General features: G+C 50.7%; 2 protein-coding genes across 3 annotated transcripts in view; one reads left to right on the top strand and one right to left on the bottom strand.

The window, feature by feature from the left end:
* Positions 1–15,411, bottom strand: part of LOC149339370 (uncharacterized) — a 98,087-nt gene extending 82,676 nt beyond the window's left edge. Inside the window, exon 1 of the mRNA XM_089548134.1 lies at positions 14,909–15,411. The gene's annotated coding sequence lies outside the window, so the exon portion shown is untranslated. The remainder of the gene's footprint in view (positions 1–14,908) is intronic.
* A 434-nt stretch (positions 15,412–15,845) lies between these two features.
* Positions 15,846–22,607, top strand: part of LOC149339369 (coronin-2B-like) — a 210,983-nt gene continuing 204,221 nt past the window's right edge. For both annotated transcript variants that reach the window (XM_089548127.1, XM_089548128.1), the window contains exon 1: positions 15,846–16,096. In XM_089548127.1, the coding sequence (XP_089404253.1) occupies positions 16,058–16,096 (39 nt within the window). In that variant the 5' untranslated portion in view covers positions 15,846–16,057. The remainder of the gene's footprint in view (positions 16,097–22,607) is intronic.

Genomic DNA, 22,607 nt, shown 5'->3' with positions numbered 1-22,607 from the left:
CCGACCAATTTTCATGACGCCGCGGTTAATCCGATTAAGCCATTGTTATCACCCCCCCTCCCCAATTCATCTGCCAACCCCTGCAATTTCACGCTACCAGGTCCAAGGGGGAGAATCGGCCGACGCCATTGGCTGGAGAGGCTCCTTTGAGGGCCATCTGCCGCTTCGCTGTTCAGTTGTTCCGACTGTAGATTACTTCTTCCACCTAAATAAACTATGCCTTTTTCTTTTTTTGCTGACGATATCCCGTTTCAAGAGCGATACGAACAGCGATAGCAGCGGTCATGCTACCACAAGCCAATAAGATTGTAGGCCCCGGCTCAGGAGCGGGTAGAGTAAATAACTTCATTAAGGACCCAGATTAAGCGTCTATGCAAGAGTCACTGAAAAACTTGACTGCAAGGTATGCACAGCTCTGGGATATGTAGTGACTCTAGAGAGCATGCGAGCAGCATGCACAAGCAGAGCAGCCAAATACACTCAGAAATGGTCCCTAGGTGAAGCTCCATGTACATGGTCAGTGCACTCTTCCAGTGACTCGAACACATTTCCTCATCTGGGAAACAAGACGCGGGGGAGGGGAAGACTGTATCGGCTCTTTCAGAGGAAGGTATGGCTGGCCTCGCGGGCCAAGGGTCTACATTCGACGTTCGACATTCGACGTCTTGCGACTCCTCCTCATTAGATGTTGCTCTTCTACACGCCATCCGCCCGCTTCGAACCAGCGGCCCAGATACTGAACATGATAGCGACCAAATAGACGAGACGACTCAAAGGATTACTTCCAAGGGAGAAAGAGCGAAGAAGTAGGGGGGGGGGGGGGGCGAATGGGGACTCCTCCTCCTCTCCACATCCCGGGCATCCCGCTCCGGTGGACGCATTTCTCGTGCGCGCATTAGAACGGACGTCACCACCACGGCGAGCTCGGCAAAGCATTGCAATTCCTCTCCGGCCAGGGCGCCGTAATCAACCTCGCAGCACATAAACGCGCGCGCACACACACACGCGAGGGTCGGTCTCTCGCGAACTCATTAGTGTTTTTCGTCGCCGCAGCCGGCAGAAGGGATTGATTTTTCTGTTTGCTTTGTTTGTTTTTTCCTTTCTTCCCGTCTAGGGACATTTTTCTTCCGCCCTGGTCGACAAGCAAACAGTGCGATGAGAACACGAGAGAGAGAGAGAGAGAGAGGAAGAGATAGAGAGAAACGAAGCCACGGCATTTGTCTCTCTTTATCTTTCTTCCTCCCGCCGCTCCTTCCCACAAAGGGCTCTCTCTTAAACCGCATTCCAAGCGCAGAGCATGTGAGAGCTCCTCATCGTCGCCGTAGACCAGCCTTCGCGTAGCGAGCAGACAAGTTGCCGCAACTGGCCCACTTGGCACAGCCAGCAGCAGCAGCAACGCCACTCGGAGAAGCTCAAGAACAAACAAGTCAAGCAATAGTCGGAACGAAGAGAGAGAGAGATGGCGCTGGTGGGGGGGGGGCTGAAGGGGGAGGGGAAGCGCGGCCCGTTGTTGGGCGAAACAAATGCGTCCTCCGAGGAAGAAGCGGTCCACCGGAGGAGAGTGAAAAATAGTCCCGGGTGTCTCCCCGAGGAACTCCATAAATCGTGAACGCGCGCGGGCGCGCGCGAGCGGCTATGCCTTCCCTTTCCTTCGTGGCAGCGCCCTATCTCTCCCTCACCTCCTCCCTCTCTACGGCAGCTGCCATTCGGCTACGCGCGAATCTTCCGACTCTCCGACGTGACCCCAGACAGCGTTGTCGCGCGAAGACATGCTGACGCGACTGTGCCCCTAAGTTCGACCGGGAAGGAGAGAATCCTTTCAATGTTCCGAAAAACTATAATAATGTTTAAACATTTACAGGCTTTAGAAAAAAGCCATACCGCATGAACGAAAACGGCAACATGGGTGCGAAGCATAGCAACTTCTATTCCATGCTTCTATTCCATTCAGTCTACTCTAATGTTCGCCGCGGCGGTCGAATTTCGATGGAGGCGAAATTCTACACGCCGACATCTTCGCCTAACGGCACTCATACTGCTTATGCAGTAAAACGGGACTGTCAACCGCAGCGGTGACCTAGTCCTGTGAGCATCCGCAACGCATGCGGAAGGTGTGGGGTTCGAACCCCAGCGCCGCCGGGTGCCCACCGGTGATACAAGGGGCACAGGCGTTCCCCTGCCTGGTGCTCGGCTTACTTAGGGTGAAATGTTTCGGCAACGGGTCTCTGACCCCACCTTAAGTATAAGAAAAAAACCTTGTCTCATGGCGCTCTATGGGCACAGATGCCGTTGCGGTATAAAAAATTTATCGTCATCAAAACGGGACTGCCTCTCATAACCCCCTCCAAGAGTGAGCTGCAAATCCGCCCCCGCACTGGCTGGGACTCTTCTTCTAAGTCCCAAAATAATTTTTGTAGATCAGCCCCCGAGGTGTTGGGAGGCGCCGGGTGGGAGGTGTTGGGCTCGTAGGTGGGAGATGCCTTCGTGGTTGGCTTGCGGACGCCGAAAACGGGGCGAAACTGAGGAGGAAACAGTCACCAACCGTTAACGCTGTAAAACCTTCCGAAGCGTTCGACGGCGTCTTACGACCGCACGTCCCACCCGATGACAACGGAGGATGCACGAGGCGCCAGACAGGGGCTGCGTTTACGGTGTGGGCACCCGATGGCGGGAAAGAGCTGCGCGTGATAGGAAGGAGCTACGGCTGATCGGCGGCGGAAGGTGTTCCGTAAACAGCTCTCGTTAGCTAACTTAGCGTTCACGCCGTGCCCAACAGCAACGTCCCGCTTTCAGTGCTCTTTTACAGCAGAGCCCGCGCTCAAAGGCATGAATGAGGTGGAGGCCAAATTTCAAAGAACGTTTTGAGCGAACAGTTGGCATTACGAGAAAAACAAAGGGTGGGGGAGGGGGGGGGGGGGGTGAAAAGGAAGGTGGCGGTGAAAACTTTATTTACATCTGGGGAGTTTGGGACACACAGGTCCGTGGGCCCCCGCACGGCTCCACTGCACTCAAACGTTCATGTCCCGTAGGCTCATGACGCTGGCAGCAAGAAAGGCAAACGCCAGAGCAGCTGTAGCCTGTTACGCTAGCGGCACCGGCCTGAACACTTTTTATTTTCAAAGCAGCGTGTCAGATAGTGCGCAATCACGTACAGCGCGCTAATGCGACGACCCACCATAGGTGAACTTAATTCAGCGTGAAGGTGGATCAGCCATACGAACGAACAAGAGCTTGACACAGCGTGACAACGTGACCAACATATTCTTAATGAGTCCCAAGAGTCGGCCTCTCAGCCTCTGCACAGAAGTTGACCACAAAGTTAAACCACACGTGAAACACCCCGACATTTGAGCTTACTTGCAAGCGCCGTTATCTGTACTGCAGCACTTCACTTCTCGAAGGCATCGGTTGACCTAGACGTCATCATTTTCACCTGACCAGATGTCAGCCGCAGAGGACATCGGCGCAAACATTTCTGCACGTACTTGTTGAAGTTTACTGCGCCTGGAGTAGAGCAGTAAAGTTTCTTTGATTCGCGATTGAAAGAGGCCTTTTCGGATGGCCGAAGGGGCACCGTTCCACGAAAAGAGGTTTCTAGGCAAGAAAAGCATAATGTTCTTCTTGTATCCAGTCGGTTTCCATCCACTATCGGTGCGCCCATCGGCTTCCAAGAATTGCGTATTCGAAAAACCACTTGCATAGTTGCCCGTGGGGGACTGCGATGATGGTCCTAACCCCCTCTTTCATACCGACTACTTATCGAAAATGGTTTATCTTTCTTCCTACCATAACCCAGTCGTTGCTCGCGGGGGCAAAGAAAACCCACCCATGGCGATGCAGCAGACAAGGGGCGGCAATTCGCGCACAAGCTTTCGCGTCATCGTAATCAACGCGTGTACGCGCGCTAAGCGAAGACGACACTCCCATGTATGATGGTGCCATTGCTGCCCCCCCCCCCCCCCCCTTATCATCTCCCCTGTTTTCTTCAATTTTCCTTAATTTGCTTTCCATCGACGAGGCTACCAGCAGGTGCTACACGCAGTATAGAGCACCCCCACCCGAGGTGAGTGCCTCGCTCGCGGGGACAGGAGTCCAGCGCGCGCAGAGATTGAGCAGCCGCGGCAGCACGCGCGCGCGGGGCAGCGGCAGAGTCTCCCGCGGGGCGGTAAACAAAGTGGCGCTCTTCCGCTGATCGATTTCGACAAGGGCCACGGCAGCCAGCGAGCAGCAGCAGCCAAGCACCACCAGCGAGCAGCGCTTCTTCTCCTGGGAGTGGCACCACCACCACCACCGGGGGCATGCATGCGCGCCGGGCGACAGCAGCGCGGGAGTGGCATTCCTCCGGGCGCTCCCCTCCCCCTCTCCGATCCCCCTCTCCCTCGGCTCCGCCGCCATCTGCCTGAACCAGCAGAGCAGCGGCGGCGGCATCGGCATCGGCAGCAGCGACGACTGTCCAGCAGTCCAGCGGCGACCGCTTGGCACAGCTAGCACAGCTTTCCTTTTCTTCCCTTTCGATTTTTACGATTGCTGCTGCTCCGCAGCGCGTCCGAAGAGCGGCAGGCAGACTCCAGGGGCCGTCGTCGTTGTTGTCGCGAACCCTAGTGTACGTGCAGAGTCGGCGGCATGGTCGCGCAACGATCAATAATAGTCGACCACGCGCACGTATACAGTACACATACAGATGCGCTGGCTCGCACAGTGCATGCAGGTTTTTTTCATTCGCTGAGGGTACACATAACGGGGAGGCGCCGGTAATGGCACATTCGCACTATTCGTGAAAGATGTTTAGTGTTGTGTTGTGTTGGTTTTGAATGGCACATAAGCAGCTAAGGCTCTCATGCGCCAAGCTCACCGTGAAATATAAGAAGCAGCGCTGAGACGAACGGCATGCACGTACCAGCGACGGATAGGGGCGCGGAGCCTCTTCTAGAGTCCCGTGTGCTGTGCGATGTCAGTACACGTTAAAGAGCCCCAGGTGGTCGAAATTTCTGGAGCCCTCACAGCCTGAGTCGCTTGGGGACGTTAAACCCCAATAAATCAATCAATCAATCTTACACCAGTGAAGGCGGGCAAGAAGTATACACATCTAATTGGAATGTAATCCTCACGTTATCCCTCCCACGGACATTTGTGGCATAATCAGCCGCGAGATCGATATATATCAGATGTTTCCGGAAAGGTGATGACTAATTCTTAAAAATAGGGTTTATGAGGTAACGAGAAGCTTTTCGCGGCACAACAATCCCAGTATTGGCGGACATCAAAAAAACAAGCGAACTGCGTTAACCAGTGAAGCGGTCAACTAAATTCTAATAGTTAACTTTATAACTATTACGACACCGGATTGCGATTAGAGATCTGTAGCCGGTCGTAAGTAAAAGCCATATCAGTTTTTAGACTTTCGAAAACGCGACTACCCTCGGCGCTGTGGCTCGGCAAAATTTAGGCTATTTCGACTATAGTTACGTGCACAGGAAGGGTTGCTTTGCCTGCATGCTTTGCAAAAGCGCATGCACTTTCGCACGATGCAGCCAAAGGCAGGGTTCGCCTTTGAATATGGCCATGCAGTACATCGTGTATATGTCAGGTGCACAACGGCGAGACGGGTGACTACGGTGACTCAAACAACACAGCTACGGCGTAAAGGACCCAAAGGGGTCACCTAGCGCTAATTGGCCCAGTACGTTGGCCGAGCATACGAGTTGGTCACTAAACGTGGTCTAACCTCGCGCTATACGTCTCGAGCCACTGCATATCGAGCACTGCAGCCAATACGCTTAATTGGGACGACGGCGCTCTCACACGCATCCTTGCTAGGATGCCTCCTGATCTGTTCAGGGTCGCGACAACTGTTGTTCGGATCGGAGACGCCATTTTGTTTCTCAACAAATGTGTTGGCCTACTGTATGAACACGAAATTGATAAGACTTCTGTGTCTGATAGCTGCGCTGGACGATCTTGTTGCCCAGAGAGTCAAAAGATTCGGCCTCTCGAAAGAATACTATGGCGTCGTGAGATTTCGCCTGCGAGTTAAAATGGTGTGGGGCTGAAAAGGTAAAGCTGAACTGCCTATGCAAACGCTGCTATACGCACGCTGCATGCGACTTTTTTTTCTTTTTTTTTTTTCACGAACACTTGAACCGCGCCTTTATTCAGTGCACTTCCGTTGCCACCTCGAGAGGCAAACGCTCTGGATCACGTGATATTTAGATCACATGACCACAGTGGCACATCCTCACTGGCCAGGGGCGATGACGGAGACGTGACTTCCTTTTCTGCTACAAGCCCGGTGCTTAATTCAGGAGGAAACGAAGCCGCTCACAGGCATGCCCGAGCTCTTCTATACCGGGCGTCTCCCCCTGATGACCATGAAGGGTGCCGTGACCTGATAGGTTTAGCAGTGTATGCTGACAATCTCGCGCCATACAGAACAGCCAGAAAGGAGTACCCAACACCACACAAATCCCTCAATAAGTTAGAAGAGAACACCCTTAGGAGACTACAAACCAACACATACCCAACACCAGCTAAATTCCACCTGTGGTACCCTACACTATACTCTCCGCAGTGCCCACACTGTGGAGAGGTAGCTAACCTCTACCATATGGTGTGGGCATGCCAATTTAATCCCTTACTTGACCCCATTCCCAACCCCTCGGAGGAGCAGTGGGAGGCTATTCTGCTCAGCGATGATCCTGACCGTCAGCACTGGCTGGTGGGGAGCGCCACCGCAGCAGCCAATGGACTATCGGACTAGGCGGCCCACCCACATGTTCTGAAAATACTGAATAAATAAAGATGTTGTCAATCAATCGCTTAATTCGAACTTCGGTTCATTCGAACTGCTTTGATGCCGACTTAACATCAGTATCATAACGGAAAAGCTTGAATCTCCGCATAAATGAAACGAACTGTCACGCATTTCCCGTATACCCCCAATAGAAAAAGCGATAAAATCTCAATCCGGAAAAATATATGCAGGCAAGGAGGCACGGTCTGTCCAGTGCTATTGACAGCTTGTTCACAGGAGTTATTGAGAGATTTGGATTGGGAAACGTTAAAGAAAAACGTTTATGGAGAATAACTAAGTAAACTCGAATTAGCTTATGACAATGCCTTGCTAGGTAACTCCGGGGACGAATTGCAAAGCATGATCGAGAACCCAGACAGGCCAAGCAGAACTGGGGCCTAAAAATTAATACGAAGAAATCGAAGGTAATGTTCAATTGTCTCGGAAGAGCGCAACAATTTACGTTAGGCATAAAAACATTGGAAGTTGTCAGGGAATACATCTGCTTTGGGCAAGTAATAACGGCTGACCCGGACCACAAGAGTAAATAACAAGGTGAACAAAAATGGTGTGGGGTGCATTTGACAGACACTCACAGAATAGCACCTTACCAGTACGCCTCAAGAAGATAGAATACGACAGTTGTATCACGGAAGCACTCAACCATAGGTGGCGGAGTCGAGGCTAACGAAAAGTGCTTACATTAAGTTGAGGATAGCACAGCGAGCCATGGAAAGGAAAACAATAGGTGTAACGTTAATACACTCGAAGAGAGCGGTATGCGTCAGGGAACAAAAGCGAGTTAATGATATCCGAGTCGAAATCAAGCAGCAGAAATGGGTGTGAGCTACGCATGTGCTGCGTATACGCATTGCCTATAGGCAAGATAACCGATGGACCCTTGGGTTAACGGACTGGATTACAACTTAGAACGGAAGGCAAAACGGAGCGGGACATGTAGAAATTCAGATGAGCGGATGAGATTAGGAAGTTTGCAGAGATCAAATGGCCACACCTGGCGCAGGACAAGGGAAAGGCCAACACGTAGTTAGGCAGACAATGATGATATCCCTCCAATTAACCCTGTTTTGTTTTGTGTCAACTGCGCCCACCTTATCCCTGCAGACGTCCTTGCAGACGTCCTGCAGACGCCCTCACCGTGGGTGTGCTTCATTTTCCATTTGCGGTCAACAAGCCGTATGCCACAGCTACTGCCATAAAAAAGGTGTCATTTTCTGTCCTCGCTGCGACCAGTGTTGCGCGGGGATGGTAGGATTCCGAAAAAAACACTGACTGAGTTCCCCAATGCCGGTGAATTGCACCCGTGAAGGCATCATGACGTCACAATTCACGTGACCTTTTCTACACTTCTGACTGGTTCTCAGAACTGGTAACGTCATCACCGCGGGTTCGCCACACGCGGGTACGCGTCTCTCTACAGCTGCAGCCAAAATTACCGTCCGCGCAGACGCTTAGCGCCGGAGTCGCCAATATTCAGCGCAGAAATCATTCACAATAGCTGCGCTGTTATAATGCATAGCCCAGTATATCATAACCGTTCTGTAAATTTTGTTTCTTTCTTACCGAGCAATGCTCGACAATTAACGCTTACTGCGCCAGCTGCGCCCACCCCATCCGAGCCAATCAACTGATGTCATCTGTCCAGATGAGATCTTCTGTTGCCCCCACCTACGAGTGCCCTCCCTTGTAACTGTTACCATGAGGGATCAACGGTCGTCTGCTCTCCTAATTAGTACAACCCTCCACTCCCCCCTTCCCCTAATTCCTTAATCTCAGCCATAGGGTACCATTAAGTAGCGTTTGGTCCACGCCCTAGTCTGTTCTCTTTCTGTATGTTGACGTTCTATTATTTCTCGCTGCACTATCGTCAATTCCAAGCCTCTTCGTTAGCCTCCAAGTTTCTGCCTCCCATGTGAGCACAGACAAGACACAAATAATAATTCATATACTTTCCTCCTGAGGGGTACTAATGAGCTTCTATTCTGGGAATGCCTGCCAAATGAACTCTATCCTTGTTACTCCTCTATATACGTCCCTCTCATGCTCCGGATCTGCGGTTACCAGCTGCTCTAGATAGATGCATTTGTAAACTGTTGGCCCTTTCCCAGACCGTCGAACAAGGCTATTCTTTTCCTCATATTCTTAGTTCCATTTCTCTGCTTCGAGTGTTTTAAGTTATCAACACGCGACACACTGGCACGTCATGTACTTATAGTGTTCATCTGACACACTCGAGGCATTCTTTCGTAGAAAATATAATGGCCAGCGTGGTTTCCCCGAAGAGGACTTCTCGTTCAAATGTATGTGTGTGCATGTGGGGGGGGGGGGGGGGGGGGCAGAATCTTCTTCAGCCCCTCCCCCTGTATGGTGCAGTACTCGGCCGTTTTCGCATTTATCGCCCGGTGCACTTGCGTGAGCTACCGCGAGGTTCGGAGTTCGATCCCCAGCGTCCCTCCGGTACCCACCGGTTCCCAGTGGGTACAGGTTCCTCCTGGCCTCGCGCTCGGATTCTTTCGGGTGAAATGGTTGCAAATTTGGGTCTTTGACCTCCGCTCGGGTGCAGACCACAAATAGCCACGCCTCTCTATGGTCAAGCAGCACTCGAGTCATTAAAATCGAACCGATAATCGTCGCTCCTGCATTTCGCCGCCCCACAAACTCGTGCACAACTGGCGAACGTCATGACGGCCCCTACGCCGAGGGAGGCCTGCAGCGAACGGACTGGCAGTCTGCAATGGGCTTTCGAAGGCAAGCACACTCACGTTTTTCCTCCACGAGACGCCTCCTTTGTTCCAACCTACACCTGCTGCCCTCCAGGGGGAAGGACCACGAACCAAAGGATGTTTTTTCCTCATTCCTTGAATATCAATACGACCGTGACGCGGTACAACAGCCCCGGGGAAAGAGGGGGGCGTGCGCTCTTGCCGCCACCGTCGTGACCACCACATCGGGCAGACTCCCGCGTCGGTGACTTGGACGGCTGCGTCACAATAGCACAAGACTGCAACCTCGAGCAGTCGAACCAGGCCCAACCTTGGTCTTCAGGTGAGAAAAGGACAGTTTCAAACGACGCGGCTGATGATGATGAGAAGAACAAAAAAATTCAGACCCGAAAGAGATTCGGCTGCAGCAGAAGAGGACGACCTTTTCCAGCGACTTGGGAAGTCGTTCGAAATAGACCGGGGAACAGTTTTTCCGGCTTCATTTTTGTATTCCGGCTGTACTGGTGACTAAAACTTCCTAAATGCCCACTATTTTCCATGACCAGGATAATGTGACGAATCTATTCTGATTCCATTCCATGTTTTTTTTTTTTTCGAGGTCTTCGCGACTGGCTTTTAAGCGACGACACCTCGCCATGCTGAGCTCCATTCAGCCAATAACAAAGGAATCAAAGCGGAGCGCCACGTACTTTGCGTTAATGACTGCGCGTTAAGCACAATGATAGATGATACTGTTGAACCTCGTTATAACGAAGTTGAAGGCGCCCGACGATTAATTCGTTATAGCCGTAGTTTCGTTATAGCACGTGTTGACCGCCGCCGCGGTGGCTCAGTGGTTATGGTGCTCGGCTGCTGACCCTGCTGGTTCGATCCCGGCCGCGGCGGCTAGAATATCTGGGGGAGAAATTCTAGAGACCCGTGTACTGTGCGATGTCAGGGCACGTTAAAGAACCCCAGGTGGTCGAAATTTCCGGAGCCCTCCACTACGGCGTCTCTCATAGCCTTAGTCGCTTTGGGACGTTAAACCCCATAAACCAAACCAAACCAGCACGCGTTGACCGAGCTCCCAAGGCGAATCTTCATTCCTTCGTTATATCCATTACTTCGTTACAAACCGTTTCGTTATAACGAGGTTCGACTGTAGTTCCATAAACACGAAGAGTTCCAGGAGCCTGGCGAAGACAGCTCTGGAAGCGCCACGTGTCTATTTCCCGTGGGGCCTCATAAGACAGACGTGCTTAGAAGATTGTAGTGCCCAAGCAAAACGCTGTTTCTACCTTGCTTCTTGGTTTGAATACCGTGAACAAGGCGCTAGCAACACTTAAACGCGCTGTGCTAACGACTCGCTCGTCGTTCTCGGAAATCGGGCTACACACGTCCTTAGCACAGGTCAGAAAAAATCCCGTGACGTAACGCTTCAAGGCATAGCTTCATGCAGGAGGAGGATGGAACGCAGGTAGTCGGTCGCGATGCATATATTCTGCCTCCAAAAAAAAAAAATAACAAGGGCAAAACGGGAAATAAAAAGGGAAAACTGGGAGAGAGGTGGGAAAGAAGAAAGTGAATGCTAAAGTCAGCGTCAGACCGCTGCCGTGGAAGAGGGAGGCTGGGCCTGTCACTCCGGCGGAAGCCTTTTCGGCGCCCGCTCTATAAATCAGGAACCATTTGCAAACATGTTAGGTTAGGTTAGCGCCGCGAAGGTTATACGCTCCGAAGCACGGGCACGCCAGCGGCGGGAGAACCCGACCCGGCGCGCGCCGGAGCCCCTGGCGGCGGCGCCGCCGTCTGCGACTCCGCCGCGATCCGCAATCGTGAGGGGAGGGTGGGGGACGCTGGTAATGATGGACCCGGCGTGACTCTCGGTCGAGGCAGAGGCGGCGGCGCCGGGGGACCCCGCTCGCCTCCCTCCCTCCCTCCCTGCGCCGCCAAACCAACGCTCCATTGTGCCGCACTGTGCGGCTGCAGCAGCAGCAGCAGCAACAGCGGGCAAGCCATGAAATACGATGCCCGTTCCGCCTTGGCCCGTCAAGTCCCCCGCGGTCGTGAGGGGACCGATCGTAATGAGCGCGTCGTGAGGGCCGTGATATTCCTCTCGCCTCCCTCTATCGCTCCTTCCCATTTCCCCCCTCCTCCCCCCTGCTGCACCGCGTTCCACACAGCTCTCTCTCCCTCTCTCTCCCTCGCCCGTCTTGGCGCGATCGCAAACGGCGCCGTGATCGCGACTGATCACCTCAGGTATGCGAGCACGGCGAGTGTGCGAGCAACAAACACACTCGTATAATGCGCCGAGGCAACGTGTCCTGTAACAATTTCCTCCCGGCCGAACGAAAACCGTTTCGCAGCATCCCACGTGAAGGAGCATCCTCGCGGTCGATACAAGGCACTGTCCGTCCGTGAAGTGGCGCGCCATCGATGACAATGCCTCACTCTGCACCGCCTCCCCACCCGCCCCAAGGCTTTTTTTTTCTGTATGTCGAAACATCTACTGCACCAGCAACCATAGGCACTGCAATGCACCAGGAAAAAACATTTACAAACGTTTCAGTCGCAAAAGCTGGAGGTCACGCACGGGTCCATGGTGACCTTGAAATAGCTTTCTTGGGTCAGCTAAAACGCGCACCCTGTGGAGAGCATGCGCGGTGTTCAAGGTCGCAACCCAGGCACCGCGCAAGCTTGCGCGATGAAGGGAAGAAGAAATACCCTGGACATTGGTCTCTCATAACGCCTCTATTATCGAATAGATTTTCTTCTTCCTCTTCTTATTCTTGTTGATTCGTGCCTTGAATCTCCGAGAAGAAATGCTTAGTGACTAGTTACTAAAGCTAGCTTTGGAAGCGTTGAAAAAAAACCCGGACATTTATTTTTTTTATAGGAAGTGCTTTTTCATTAAACATAGGCGAAACGAAAACTACATGGCTTTTTGTCACGCTGTAAGAGCAGACTTTGGTTTTTCGGAAGATCGTAATAAACTATGGGTGATTTTCGCGCTCTTTTTAACTACTGCGGACAGCTGAAGGCCAACAACGTCACGCTGCCAGGTTCAAGCTACATATACCGCAGTGCGGATTGACCGCAAAACAGACCTTTTTTGACGAACCAGGGCAAAGAACACAACGGACTAGACGGATGAACGGAAGCGTTTTCATCCGCATCGTCTTCCTCCGTTTTGTCTATTCTGTCATTTGCGCTGGCTCACCAAATTATCGAAGACCAACTGTCAACCTGTCATCCTGAGTTACCGTGTTTTGACTTTGGTGCACACGGCACGAATGTCAGCTTACCGGCACGACTGTCAGCTCAGCTACCACTTACGAGGTTAGGCTACGGGTTCCGAAACTTCAAATTTATTATTATACTTTCCTAGAATTTGCATGTTAAAGAACCCCAGGTGGTCGAAATTTCCGGAGCCCTTCACTACGGCGTCTCTCATAGCCTCAGTCGCTTTGGGACGTTAAACCCCAATAAACCAACCAATAAACCAAACTTTCCTAGAATTTTCTCTGTCCTTGCTTTCCTTGGAGCACGTCCTGATTTCCCAGATACCAATAAGGAAGTGGCGGTTTTGCCTTTTGTTTAGAGCGCGGCTCACTGGCGCGTAAGCAGGGCCATAGAGCTCCTGGTGAAAAATTTGACCAGTCCAACTGATTTATGGAACAACTCCCAGATTGTTCCAACTGGTACCATCTGAAACCAACTGGGAATTATTTTATAATCCAGTTGGACTGGTAAATCTTTTCTCCACGTGCAGGGCCGTTCAGTTACCCATGGATCACCTTTAAAGGACTATAGACACCAAATGTTTTGCTTTTGTATTTTTTTTTTCTTTCAAATGATGCGTTAGACATTAGTGTATGTACATGGAGCACCCCGTGGATTCGCCTACGACCGCTAAATAATTTACCATTTGATTTCTTCTTTACGCTGTTTTTGTTTCATCAGTGGAACGATGACTATGACGTATAGTTGAACTTTAGGTCACGTGAGGCACAAAAAGCGGCAATATAACTGCTGATACGTCGTTTGCTGTAATTCCAGCTCTTGAAACAGGCTAGTGTAAGTGCTGTAGTGAGTTAAAACGACGTGTCAGCGCTTATATTGCAATTTTTCCGTGCCTCATGTGACCTAAAGTTCCACTGCACGTCACAGCCATCGTTAGGTTGATGAAACCGAAACAGCATGAGAGAAGGAATTCAATTATGAGTTACTTAACGGTTGTAGGCGAATACCACGCGATGGTTCATGTATTCTAAATGTCCCAATGTCTAACGCATCATTTTAAAGAAGAAAACATGCAATGAAATTACTTTAACAAATGTGCATCTATACAACCCTACCTCCGAGATCAGCTAAACTCGTTAAGTCGTTTCAAAAAGGTTACGCAACACAGATAAGTGGCGAAATCGACACCGACCGCAGGGTATGTAAGACGATCGTACTCCCGCCTGCCTACACAGGTATTTAACCGGGAGAAATCAAATTATGGAGTTACACGTTACGGTATTCTCGAAGGTTGTGATATTTAGCAGGGAAAACACATTTATTTCTTTTTTATCCACAAAGAAAGCTGCACGAAAGTACACACATTCTGAAACGTGGTCCACGGTATTTTTTACGAAGATTCCACTGTGCAGAGGATATAAGCAGTCAATAAGCAAGCAACAGGGTTAATGTTAACTTGTGTATTCAGTAATTTGATTATCTGCGCTTTGATAGATCCGCAAAACGTGCCCTGCAGTACTGGGTCTGCACACCATGTCGGGGCCATTAACAATGCAAACTTGAGCAGGCCACTTGCAGGGTCGGCATTTTGCAGCAACAAACACTCAAGTTCGCTCCAGGTTACGCTGTAAAGGACCCCGCAGCCATCAAGCGCGCCGAATGCGTCCACCCTTCAAGGCACACGTCCATGACCCATGCAACAAGTGTCAAAAGGCGAACCGGCAAAGCCCCCGAGCGAAAAACCGCGCGATTCACCGCACCTGGTGGCAAAAATGGGCACTACGGCGAACCTCGCAGCAATGACTGCTCCTTTTCCTTGCACCGGCGGTGCGTTCTCGGAAACGCTTTGCGCTTTCGAAGTCTTGAGAGTTTCGTTCACAAGTCAGGATTAAAATGTTCGCTACATCGAGCGCACACGGCAGACGCACAGGTTCTTGAGAGACAGCGACCCCTGCGTCTTGCGCAATCACAGAACCAAGCACGCGTGTATCATTGGTAAACACTGCAGCATATGCAGTGGATGCGAGAGATTGATCCCGCGAGAGAAGATTCTCCTCTCGAAAGAAAATGCATTGTATGCGCGTTATGTGACCATTCGGAGCGGCGTTTTCATTCAACGCGGCGGGAAGTGAGCACTCCAGCATGACATACATACCTGTTATCATGGAATGCCGTCCAATCAAGAGTTGCTTTCGGGACGCTTGCGGAGTGAAACGGACTTCCGCCTCCCGGAATGCACGGCACGCACACTGCACACTGGGTGACGCGAAATCACTCCAACACCGCAAGTTCACGCCGGTGTTCTGGTCGAATGAAACGGCGAAACGACACAGCGGGGGGTGAACACTCGGGAGCGGACGCTCTTTTCCTCAACGCACGAAGCAGGGCCAAGCGGGCGGCCCTGCCTGCCTGAAGTTCACTGCCGCCACGCAAGTTGCTCTCCGGCGCACTGAACGAGTTGGCTTCGCCCGGTCAACTTGAACACTGGCGACGTTCGCTTGCTTGCGATGAGTCGATGAGTGCGTTCATGCTGGTAATCCAGGGCTCTAGGCGCTTGTCTTTTGCCGCGCTACAGGTTCTGGCGATACTTGCGTAACCATGATCGAACACTTCGGCCGAATTGTTCAAAATTCCTACGCGGGACCATAGTAACCCATATGTCCGCCAGGGGGTGAGGAATTCGGTGGCACAAAAGTTGAAAGAAAGCAGCAGCCGGTGTGGTGGCGCCATCTACTGCACAATAACCAAGATAGCATTCATAAAATCTTTCAAAGCATACTTATTTTTGAACCCATCAAAAGTTACCGAGGTATTAAAATACTTGCTATTTATTGCAATAATTATTATGTAATCAGTTATATTAGAAAGAAAAATAAAACAGCAATAAAACACGTTAGGTTTTGGTTTCGGTATTTGAAAGTTGTAGTTGTTTTATTTACTTACATTAGTAATTTTGTAAGCAATAATAAAAGTTATTTCATACTTTTTGTTAATTATTTCAATTGCATAGGTCTGGTGTCTAAAATTTTGCAACTCCAGAGCTTTCTTTGCACGCCGCCAGGCGGCCATATCTCTCAAAGCAGACACCACACCCGCTAGCAGAAGTTGTTTGAGCTGTTTGAGTGCACTTTGTGTCGTTTGTGTAACCCGGTGCCAGGAAAACTCGGAGAACGCGTGCGGCGATCAAAAGCTCGTCGAAGGAGCTAGGAAGTTCGCCCCGCCAACCTTCCTCTGTGAATTCTTCTCGCGATCGTTCATAGGAGTCTTCTCCACTCGTGAACAAGTTGGATTTCCCCTCAGCATTATGATTGACATCACATCGCTTGGAAAGCCCATCGCAAAGGTAGGAAAGTTTCTCCCAGTTGTTTGCCACGCAAAAGTTTCGCTCATTTTCTTGCAACGTCTGCGACTTCGTTTGCCTTTCTTCTTATAATCTCAGCTGCAGCAGAACGATCGAAGTTACTGGAAGTAGTTTTAAACAGAGCTGACAGCTTCAACGCGGATAGCGTGAACCTGATCATCGCGATACGCGATTTTTACGGTCGCAGGAGTCATCTCGGGCTTGCTTATTAGTGCACAAGTGAATTGTGGCATGCAGCATGTCAGAGCCACCATATATTGCCTTTCTTTGTTTTGAATTTTTTGGAACCTCGGTTTTTTTCAACAGCGGCTCCTTTTTTCGAGGCAAGTGTAGCTATGAGCGTGGAGTTATCCCCGAACCTGATTTGTCAAAACTAGCAAGAACTAAAACACCAAACTCGCTTCAGTCTCACGTTAGTTTCAGCTACCTTACGAGCTGAGGAGGAAGAAACTAAACATCACTTTGCGCCTAGAGTTTTGTGCGCGAGGTCGCATCACGAAGCCAGCAGAAGAGCCGCCGTCGACGTCTCGACGCGAATGCCTTTAGGAGCTCCTTTTTTTTTTCTCGCCTCCCCGGCACAATCTGTACGCGCAGTACGGCCGCCGCTCTCTGCTGCGTTTCGTCTCTCACGACTTCCTGCGGCTGTCTGCTGAGCGCCTCGAGTCGATGGCAATGAACCCCGCCACCGCCTCCTGACAAAAGAGGAGCAACTCTCGCCCCGAGCCTCGCAGGCGCAGCAATCCGTGCTTCTCCGCGCCGCCGCGTCTGCAAAGGAGAGCGTGAATAAGGACTCGCGTGCGGCTTAAGCTGCGCGCTGGCGGCAGGTGCTGCCTGCTTTGGAAATAAATTCAGGCTGCTGACTGGCTGGCGGAACAGGCACTTGCATGGGGACTGCGTCCGTGACAATCGCACCTCTGCAAAGTTGCTTCTTTGCATCTTTGCTACATCGAAAAGAGCATAGTATGATCGCGGGTGGGTTACGCGCACCTAGAATAACATATGCGCGTGTTGATTGATTGATTGATTGATTGATTGATTGATTGATTGATTGATTGATTGATTGATTGATTGATTGATTGATTGATTGATTGATTGATTGATTGACGTATGCATGCCGAAGCAACACTGGTGCGGAACAAGGAAGGAAATGGCGAAGCAACTGCTTCACTTCTCGGTGGACACCTCAACCTGGCCGTGAGGGATGGGAGGAAGGTTTGAGTGAAAGAAAGAAAGAAAGAAAGAAAGAAAGAAAGAAAGAAAGAAAGAAAGAAAGAAAGAAAGAAAGAAAGAAAGAAAGAAAGGAAGAGGCGCCGTTAGTGGAGAGCTCCGGATTAATTTCGAGCACTTGGGGATCGCTAACATAAACTGACATGCACAGCGCTGAACATGATGGAAGGTTCCGGTACGAATTGCTTTTTCGCAAGAGGAGGAGATTGTGGGGAAAGGAATCAGGCGCGGAAACTGTCTCATTCGGAGTGGACTCGTACTTTGCTGACCTCGTCTCCACGAAACGCGGTCGCGGCGGCCTGGTTAAAAGCTGCTAGCAGAGAATGATAAACAATTTATTATGTACCATGGAAACATATGGGGACAGAAAGACGCAAGAAAAAGGGAAGGGGATGAACACTAGCCTGCTTCAAAACGTATCCCAGAAAAAAGAGGGAATAAAAAGTTTCATCAAGTGTGTGTGTGTGTGTGTAGGGGGGGGGGGGGGGGGGGGGGCGGTAAAATGTCACCCTTGCACTGCAGGTTCTAGCGGCAGAAAAATAATCGAGGCCAAAATGTGGGCCTAGTTGAGTTTCCCCTTGACGTGGCGACGTGAGGAAACACTTGATGGTGATAAAATCGGGTTTCTCGATGGATTGATGGTTCGGAATCGCAAACAATCACATTACTCGACGGCAGGAAAAGAAGGTTAACTATTTATTACACATAAAGCAAGGAGAAAACTATTTACAACATGACTGAACCGTTGATTAGATGAAATCAGGCCCCGCTTAACCGAGAGCGCTTAGATTTGAGCCCTCTGTCTCCGCCCTCGGCGGGAACAGCAACCAATCATAAATCAGGTGACACTTCTCACCATTCGATGGTTAGGGAAAGGAAAATAGAGTTTCCGTCAGCTAATCAAAGACTGGGGAAAGGATATCAGCTAACCAAATACTTGGGAAAGGAGAGATTTCGAGCACGCATACAAACAGCACTGAATTCACTGCATTCGGAACCTCTGCCTTCCTCGACGTTTCATTTACCGCGCACGTACATACGGGACACACGTATGCCTCGGGAACAATGACTTAAGGTTCTTTATTAAAAAAAAAAAAAGGAAGCTGTCGTTGAGGGGTCAAGCGCTCAGTGGCAACTCCAGCTTAATCCAGCACCTCTTCTCAGTACCCAAACATCAAACGACTCATTGGCGCCGCATCACGTACCGATCAGCCACCGTACACCTGCGTCCTCACAATAAGCTATGTAAATGAGCAGAGCGAATGACTGACACGCAGGGAAACGAGAACGTTAAAAAAAAAAAGTCCACTGGCCGCAAAATGACGACTGCAGGCATTCGAACACTGCACACTGCACAAGGCTGCGCGCTGGAAAGATATCTGTGGTAGGAAGGCAAGACGGAGACGGAACAAGCGCTCTGGCGGCGGTGCCGCCGGCAAGAAGAGAGCAGCCACCGAGCCTCCGTCGTGCTTCCGCGGTTCCACGAATTTGGTAACCCTTCTACCGGGGACAGGTGCACATATCAAAATAGCTACCTGGAGACTGAATGGCGCATCAGAAAGTTCAGCGAACTTCACAGGCATGTGCATGAGCACGAGCAAAAAAAAAAATTATAATAATTCAAATTTTCTCGGGAGTAGACTCATTTTTGTTGGTCACCACCTTGAAAGCGACGCGAGCCGCTACAGCGGTTTTCCTCTCGTATATATGTATGTATAACTACGGCGCGCTTTGCAAACTTTCTCGTCGACAACGTTCTCGTGTGTCTGAAATAAAGAAGGGCCATTGAAAGTAAATGCGGACAGCAGTGTATCGAACTCGGTCCGCTTGAGCGAGTCCGCACGGCGCACGAAAAACGGAACGGGGCCGCGCACCTGTTCTTCGCGTGGTCGCGTGAGCGGCGTGACCGTTGTTGTTGTGAGGTTACCGGTGGTTGCGCGCTGCTCTCCTCACGGTTGTTCTTCGTCGCCGTCTGGGCGCGGGTTGCGGATGTGACCGAACCACGCGCGCGCGTTCCTTGATCCCTACGGCGGCGCGAGTTCTTTTACTTTTTTTTTTTTATCCCTGGGCCCGGAGCGCCGGCTCCGGCGTGGGCCACGCCCAGAGACTTGGCCGCCGAAACCGAGTCTTGGTCAGCGGAGCGAACCGAATGGCCCGCGCGCGGAAAGCAGTGCTCGAGGGTGTGTCCCTTTGTGTTCTTCCGCTTGCATTGTAATGTGCTCTTGAAGAAGGGGCAGAATAGAAGAAAAAAACTCAGAATTTAGTTGGCTAAAATGAGCGGGCGAACTGTGCCTGCATAATATAGCGACTACCTTCTAATCTGACCTCTTTCTTTTGCGCCTTTGATTATTTGTTTGTTATGCCGCCGTTATTTCCCGGATGTGCGTGACACCGTGGGCGATCCAAATAAATATAGAACACGGCGGAATTAAAATAGCTTTCTCTAAGGACATACCCAACAATTCTGAACAAAAGCATTTTTGATCGGAAAACCTTTTATGAAAGCAGTTTTTTTTTTTTCATATAATCTAATATTTCACTATAACAATCAAGATATCCACAGATCACCCGGCGGTAGTCTTGAATTTTTTTTTTCTTTTAAGGTTCTCGCTGTCGTCAAAACCGTTCCCCATTATTTTTATATGGAAGCCTTAATTCTCCGATGCGATCGATGGAAACACTTTAAAAGAAAGATTTTGCTACATATCAGAAGAGTAGAGAGAGTATTACCTTCAATATTTCCGTAAAAAGTATCTAACAATTCTCCAATTTTCAAAATTTTTTTCCCCAAAATTGCTGGACCTGATACAGTATAATTGCGGTGATAATAAAACAACAGTTGATCTGAATTTCTGCTTCATAGGAATGCTGAAGGAGTTCACTGCTGAAGTACATTCCGACCCCCGAGTGATGAGCTACATTTGCGTACTGATGGTGATTCCGGCTACGCCCATTCTAACGGGCAGATCTGTTGACATCGTGAACTTCGCTGACTACCGGAGGAATTTCTCACGCCGACTCGTGTGTCCGCAGCAGTCGAGTCAACGATGTTGCCGACGGCGAGGCGCCGACTGCTGCCAGTAGCGGCGACAGCGGCGTCGTCTTTCCTTTGTTAGAGGGAGAGGAGGCGTGCCGACTGGCAGCTTGGGCGGCGGCGGACACAAGGTCGTGGCCACTCGGGCTAATCTAGCCGTTGGGGGATGGACAAAGCATCGCGTCTCCCCTCTACAGAACGGCGGCGACGAAGGGAGATGAGGCAGCTGATCCCCACGCAGTGCTGACTATTCGAAGACAGTGACCTTTAGGGGAAACGAGCCTCCCCTCTTCCCTGTACAGACAGACGACGGCGGCGAACGCAATCAGTTCCCGTGGAACCTTGGGTCGTTACCGGTTCCAGCCGGGCTTGTTTGCGTGGTGAAGTATCTACAACTCCAACACAGGAGCTGAGACGCTGTCCGAATTGTTGTCGCCACCAGAATGGTTCCCCCTCTATACTGGACAGCTGATGGGCCCTTCTTAATGACCGAATTTCCCCAGCTAGGGAACGGGGGACCGCCAACGCTTTAAAGCCAGCTGAATGGATAGTTGTCGGATGCATATTCCAACTCGTGCAGATGTGTAATAAACTGTATACTGGTCGTTTCGGTATACCTTATGGCTCTCGCTATTACTTCAAGTCAGTGGGATGCGGGACCTGCGAACCTGATGGAGTCAGGCGCCCGAAGGACCCCCACACCCAACAGTTCTAAGTGAACGCGTCCTCGGACAGCAGCAGACACGAACTGACGGAACGCTGTTGTCGGAACGTATAGACCAGATTTTTGAGCCTCTCCTGGGCGCGGCCATTTTGCACCGACTGGCGCGCCGCGGTGCGGGCGTTTCTTTGGGGACTGCGGGGCTGCGGCAGTTCCGCGGCCGCGCCTGCATATAGCCGCGCTTCGGGCGCTAAAAAAACATTGTCGAGCATACTTCCGCTGCGTGGCTGTGTTGCAGGAAGTATTTACGTTATCAAAGCGATAACATTGACGCTTTTTAATGACATTTAGTTTGACATTCAGGTTAATTGTGCCGGCGCTTAGAACGCGCTCGTGCTTATATCGAATTCCATCTTGGTGCTCCACCGCAAAGAAACTTTTTATTCAATATCAAGAATTAGGTGTGCGGCTAGTATGCAGTTCCAATTCCCATGCACTCTTATTCCTTCCTGCCGGCCATAAAGCCCCCCCCCCCCCCCCCTTCCACAAACGGTTTTCTTGTCGCCGCGCCAGTTTATCAACAAATTACCGCTGTGAGCTCAACTGAGTCGCAGCGCCAACAGAAAACAAATTTTGTCATGGTTTATGCAACCTGGTGCATAAAAACGTACTTTCGCTTAATTTATAAAAGCTTGAATAGATATGAGCAGCTAATCCAGCTTTCACTAATTCTGAGGTCCGAAGTCGCGTTATGTTACTCAGGAGCTCTCGCCGCGTGTGAGAGCGTTGCGTAGGCGTTTGGCTAAGTGTGGAAAATGTAATGAAATCGCGCATATTTTCCTATGAATAATGTAGATACCGCACCGCTGCGGTGGCTCAGTGGTTACAGCTCTCTGCTCTGGCCCAAAAGACGCGGGTTCGATCCCGGCCGCGGCGGCCTAATTTCGAAGGAGGCGAAATTCTAGAGGCCCGTGTACTGTGCGATGTCAGTGCACGTTAAAGAACCCCAGGTGGTCGAAATTTCCGGAGCCCTTCACTACGGCGTCCCTCATGCCTGAGTCGCTTTGTAACGTAAAACCTTAATAAACCAAACCAAGCTAAGGTAGATACCAACAGCAGAAAGATACTATAGATAAACCTTTACCCCCCAGATACCTCTGACATGTGTGCGGAAAAAGCAGCTGAAATCGGTAGCGGTCGTGCTTACAATCCTGTGCATGAAATGTTCTGAATGGGAACAAGAGCAAGCTCAGCGCAAGGATGCTGGACACGTACTGGTGATCGAAAACACGCGCTCCGTCGGGACAACCTTCAGTCTGCAGCTCGCCTATCCAGTTACTACTCCACTGAGTCAAGTCAATAGATCTACATTCTAATGCATAATATTATCATGGATGATATCGCACGTAAAAGGCGACAACAAACGACACGACAGCGCAGAAATCTGTTCGAAGTGCCGGTTTCCAGTCCGTACACTACCTGGTCGACTACCCTCGGATGTCACGTTAACGAGTAACTGCGCACAAGATAACCGCAGCACTGTCTGGAAGAGGGCAAATGGGAGTAGTGAC

This window comes from Amblyomma mixtum, chromosome 6 (genome assembly GCF_055824585.1).
Source record: "Amblyomma mixtum isolate Tamu chromosome 6, ASM5582458v1, whole genome shotgun sequence".
Lineage (NCBI taxonomy): Eukaryota > Metazoa > Arthropoda > Arachnida > Ixodida > Ixodidae > Amblyomma > Amblyomma mixtum.
The sequence above is the reverse complement of the archived record's forward strand: the minus strand, read 5'-3'. Positions and strand labels throughout refer to the sequence as shown.